Source organism: Octopus bimaculoides, chromosome 12 (assembly GCF_001194135.2).
Source record: "Octopus bimaculoides isolate UCB-OBI-ISO-001 chromosome 12, ASM119413v2, whole genome shotgun sequence".
Taxonomy (NCBI): domain Eukaryota; kingdom Metazoa; phylum Mollusca; class Cephalopoda; order Octopoda; family Octopodidae; genus Octopus; species Octopus bimaculoides.
The window spans coordinates 38082688-38088423 of NC_068992.1; the positions used below are offsets into that span (position 1 = coordinate 38082688).

At 40.5% G+C, this 5736-nt stretch overlaps 1 protein-coding gene across 5 annotated transcripts in view; it reads right to left on the minus strand.

Annotated features, from left to right (window-relative positions):
• The window catches only part of LOC106867528 (zinc finger MYND domain-containing protein 15), a 61240-nt gene that overhangs the window by 6420 nt on the left and 49084 nt on the right, over positions 1 to 5736 (minus strand). For all 5 annotated transcript variants that reach the window (XM_052972142.1, XM_014912423.2, XM_052972143.1 and 2 more), the window contains one exon: positions 3670 to 3728. In XM_052972142.1, the coding sequence (XP_052828102.1) occupies positions 3670 to 3728 (59 nt within the window). The remainder of the gene's footprint in view (positions 1 to 3669; positions 3729 to 5736) is intronic.

Consider the following 5736-nt stretch of genomic DNA (forward strand, 5'->3'; position numbering starts at 1 on the left):
CTAGCATCAGCCACGTTTGGATGGTGCTTTTTACATGCCACCGGCATCGGTATCACAACTACAATTTCCATTTGACTTTTATTTTGATGTTGATGTACTTGACTCAAGGTCTCCTCAAGCACAGCAGGTTGCCCTACGATCCAAAGTACTTGAATGGGCTGGGGCTGGTTATGTGAAGCTGGTGAAGGATACGCCATGAACTCACTTTATTTGTCAGGTCTTCGCAGTCACAGTATATCTCCAGAGGTCTCGGTCTTTCGTCATTGCCTCTGTGAGGCCCAATGTTCGAAGGTCATGCTTGACCACCTCATCCCATGTCTTCCTGGGTCTACCTCTACCCCGGATTCCTTCAATTGTTTAGGAATGGCACTTCTTCACACAACTCTCCTCATCCATCCGTAGTACATGACCATACCAGCGCAAACGTCTCTCTTGCATGTCACATCCAATGTCCAACATTTCTCTCAGGATGCTTACACTCAGTCATGTGTGCACACTAACATTACACATCCAGCGGATCATGCTAGCTTCATTTCTTTTGAGCCTACGCATGTCCTCTGCAGTCAAGGCCCATGTTTCACTGCCGTGAAGCATGGCAGTTCGTACACGCATCGTACAATCTACCTTTCCGTCTGAGCGAGAGACTCTTTGTCACCAGTAGGGTAGAAGCTTTCTAAACTTTGCCCATGGTAACACTCTCTGAGCATCCACCCCCCACTACTAATTTGGTCACCTAGGTAGCATTAGCTATCTACTACTTCTAGTTTCTTCCCCTGGAGTGTGATGGAATCTGTTTTCTGAGCATGTGGTGTCTATTGCCCCTGTGCATCTGCTGCACACGGATGCTATCTTCTCAGTTAATCTTCCTTTGATGTTGCTGCACCTCTTATGTGTCCATAGCTTACACTGGGTACATCTTATGGAGTTTCTACCTATACCTTTTCTACACATTGAGCAGGGCCACCTACCTGAGGGTGTGTGTGATGAGTTCGCCTTCCTACTTTCTAGAACTTTGGTTTTTGCTACATTGACTCTAAGGCCTTTTGATTTTAAACCTTGCTTCCACACCCAAAATTTATTTTCTAGTTCCAGTAGTGTTTCTGCTATGAGGGCCAGGTCATCAGCATAGAGGAGCTCCCAGTGACAACTCGTCTTGAATTCCTCTGTTATTGCCTGGAAGATTATGATGAATAAAAGGGGACTGAGGGCTGAACCTTGGTCGACCCCCTACTTCCACCCGGAATTCTTCACTATACTCATTGCCAATCCTAACCTTACTAACGGCCTCTCTGTATAGGGCCTGTACAGCTGTTATTAACCATTCGTCAATCTCCAGTTTCAGCATCACCCACCAGATAAGGGATCGGGGGACCCTGTCAAAGGCTTTCTCCAAGTCCACAAAAGCTAAGTATAGGGGTTTATCTTTAGTTAGGTATTTCTCCTGCAGTTGTTGAACCAGGAATATGGCATCAGTGGTGCTTCTACCTGACACAAAACTGAACTGCATCTCATCTAAGCAGACTCTCTCCCTAATGAGATGGGTTATGACGCTCTCTGTGACCTTCATCACCTGATCCAGCAGTTTGATACCCCTGTAGTTATTTCTATCTAGAGCATCACCTTTACCCATGTAGCAGTTGACTATGGTGCTGCTACGCCAGTTATTGGGTATGACTCCATCATGAGCTACCTGGTTTACAATGCGGGTGACTAGGCCATAGCCCACACCACAAGATGTTTTAAGCATCTCAGCAGTGATTCCTGATGGGCCGGGGACTTTTCCTGGCTTCATACTCTTAATTGCTTTATCTATCAGGGAGCTGTCCCTCTACTGGGTCAACATTCGGCAGGCTCTCCTCCAATTCATTCTCCATGTTCAGCAGTCTTTCATAATGGCTTCTCCAAACCTCTTTCTTTTCAGAATCATTAAAAGCAAGTGCACCATCATCCATGTGGACACATTTCTCTCCTGTGACATCACAATTTACTCTCACACACTGTCTTGCAATCCGAAATACTTCAGTTCTTTGGTCCTCACGTCACTGGACATTGGCAAACTTCTTTTCTGCTTCGCCCTTGGCTATATATACCTACAGCCCAGCCTCCTTTTTGGCTACCTGGTACAGTTCCCTGCTAGCTCCACCCTTCCAGGCTTTCCAGGCCTGTTTCTTTGCTCTAATGGCTTTGTCTACCGTACTATTCCACCACCACGTAACTCTAGGTCTGGAAGGGACTTTGCACCATCCGCCTACTTTGTGTATTTGTACTTTAGACGGTTCATCATTAATGAAGCATTATGTATTTTACGTACAGTCAATAAGAAGAACTGAAATTAATTTCTATACAACAAAGCCTAGCTGTGGGTGAAGTAAGAATAATGTAAACTGATTTTTATATACTTTTGATGTACTCCAAAAAAAGACCGCGAGTCTCTTGATGGAATTTTTCACGATTTGTTGATCAATCTTTGAAGAAAATGTATCGAGTTTTTTCCCCAATAACCTACAATCTTCAAATACTATATAAAACAGTTAGTAATTAGTTTCTTAACACACTGTTTTATGATTTGTAGACTCCCTCCACCCACATTTAGAATATTTCTATTTTATTCAGTAGGTCGTCCATCTGCAGTTTGTAAAAAGATGAAGTGTGTCACTGTTGTTGTCTCTGTAATTAGTTGCGATTTATTTTGGAGAAATACCAAACAAAACTCACACACAACCCATGACCATTATCATTTAACATCCATTTTTCATGCTGGCATGGGTTGGGCAGTTTGACTGAAAACTGGTAAGCGGCACTAAGTTCCAATCTGATTTTGCATGGTTTTTACAGCTGGATGCCTTTTCTAATGCCAGCTGCTCCAAGTGTGTAGTGGGTGCTTTTTATATGTTACCAGCATGGGTGCCAGTTATGAAACATTGGCATAGACCATGACTACGATTTCACTTAGCTTAACCAGTCTTCTCAAGCACAGTATATAGTCAAAGGTCTTGGCCACTTGTCACTGCTTCCGTGAGATCCATCATTTGAAGATCATTCTTTGATCAATGTTGGAAGATCATGACAGATGTTATAAATGGTTCATACACACAAGTTCCTGTTACTGTTGGCCAATTGTGGTACTTCTGAGTGCCTGATGCTCTAACAATTCTACCACATCACCACCATGTTGTTTTTGATGACGACAACAATCCCTTAGAATAAGCTTCAAGGCAACAACCACTTCTGATATATCTAAACTGATAGGTTTATTGTTTTATGTAAGGGTTTAACCCATTCAGTCCACTCAGCTGGCAAAAATGAGTAATACCTGTAATTCAATGGTCTAACCTGGTCAAACTCTGTCATGCTGAATCTCCCTGAGAACTACATTAAAGGTAGACATATCTATGGAGTGCTCAGCCACTTGTATGTTAATTTCACGAGCAGGCTGTTCCATTGATCGGATCAACCGAAACCCTTGTTGTCGCAATGGACAGAGTACTGGTTAGAACCCACTCAGCAAAACAGTCAGTATACTGTTGTTGTTGTTAATAATGAACAGATCTGTTTGGCTGAGATTGTCTGCAGTTAACAATTAAAACCAAAAGTTATTTTTTTTAGTTTTCATAGAAATTAAAAGTGTAATTAAAAAAAGGGGGAAAAAAACCCTGGTACTAAACTTACATGCAGCCGTTTAAGAGTCTCAGTCCAAGATTTATAGGCACCAAGACCAGCATTAAAACCTGCAAAAGAAGAAATAAACAAATTTAAACCCTTTCGTTACTGTATTTATTTTGAGATGTTCTGTATTTCTTTCAATTACTTTATACATAACAAAGAATTTAGTAAAATAACTTAGTTATCATTAAGCTATCATTAAGTATAAATTGTGACTAAGGTTTGGTGGAAGATTTTAATTCAAAACTTATGAAAACAAGACATTTGTACTACAAAGCCAGAGGCAGTTTCAGCTGGGTTGGTATCAAAAAGGTTAAACACACTTCTACATTTGGGCAGATAGACATTAGAAGCAGTTGGAAGGGTGTGGATTGAAGGAAATTTAGGCTATTATTTCTAGCATATAGAATGACCACACTGAGGTCTCCTTCTCTTATGTCTTCTGTTGATTATTTTTCTTATCAACCCTTTTGTTACCATATTTCTTAATTATCATTAAGCTAGTGTTAGGAACATAAATTGTGACTAATGTTTGGTGGAAGATTTTAATTCAAAACTTATGAAAACAAGACATTTCTACTCAGAGCCAGTTTCAGCTGGTTTCAGTTGGGTTGGTAACGAAAGGGTTAAAGTTTCTTTTTACCTTTTGTCATTTACTTGTTTCAGTCATTAATCTCAGGCCATGCTGGGGCACCGCCTTGAGGAATTTTAGTTGAACAATTTGGCCCTAGGACTTTGATTTTTTTTATAAGCCTGGTACTTATTCTATTGGTCTCTTTTGCTGAACTGCTAAGCTACATGGATATAAACAAACTAACATTGGTTGTCAAGCAGTGGTTGGGGACAAATACACACACACATTCACAATAGGCTTCTTTGTTTCCGTTTACCAAATCTACTCACAAGGTATTGGTTGACCCAAGGCTATAGTAAAAGACACTTGCCCAAGATGCCACACTGGATCTGAACCCAGAACCACGTCATTGGGAAGCAAACTTCTTACCACACAGCCATATTTTAATAGTAGAATTGTCAGAATGACAGATGAAATGCCAATGGTATTTAGTTGTGGATATTTACATTTTGAGTTCAAATTACATCAAGGTTGAATTCTACCTTTCTTCCTTCTGGGGTTGATGAATAAAGTTTAGTACAGGGGTTGGTTTAATTGACACTTCACCACACAGTGAATTTCCACTTTTACAGATTCTGTGTATATTAAATGATATTTATCTCTTACAGTTTACAGTACCCTTTTGTCGATCCAACCTATAATGGCACAGTAAACTATATATATATATATATATATATATATATACATATATATATATCATCATCATCATTTAACGTCCGTTTTCCATGCTGGCATGGGTTGGACGGTTTGACTGAGGTTTGGAGAGCAACCAGCTGCACTATTCTAGGGCGGGTCAAATTCCTGAGAGCCAGGCTGCTCCTTAACAGTGTAGTTAGGAGCTCTAATCCTAGTGCTGTCAAGTACAATCTGTGGTTCTTTTTAATGGCTGATAGTACCTTACCGGTGCCACGCAAGTAAGGTAATTATTTAACCCATAAATGGGGCCCTAACAGGTACTACTACTTCGGGCCAGAGCAAACCTGGGAGTGATGACAACTAAGACGTAACTCCACATTCCCCACAGCTCTTGGACTCCCGAACTGGAGCCTTGCCACTGGATGCAGTTTGTTTTCATACCCAGGACATACACACACACACCTGATGAAGGAGATGTTTCTATGTGGCTTGCTTGTTTGTTGTACCTTGTTTATCATTTTGTCCATGTTCTTTTGCCACGTCATGTACCCAGTTATGTATCTATGTGTACATGTAGATGAAGGTATGTACATACATGTACATATACTCATATATTGTTTGTATACATATATGTGTGTGTGTGTGTGTGTGTGTGTGTGTGTGTGTGTGTGTGTGTATATAAGGTGATTAAAATCAAAATAAGCAACAAGGATATCCAGAGGTAATGCAGTACGATCGGTTTCATTCGACTCCATTTAATTGAACAATGTAAACATTACATCAAATATAAAATGTAGAGCAAT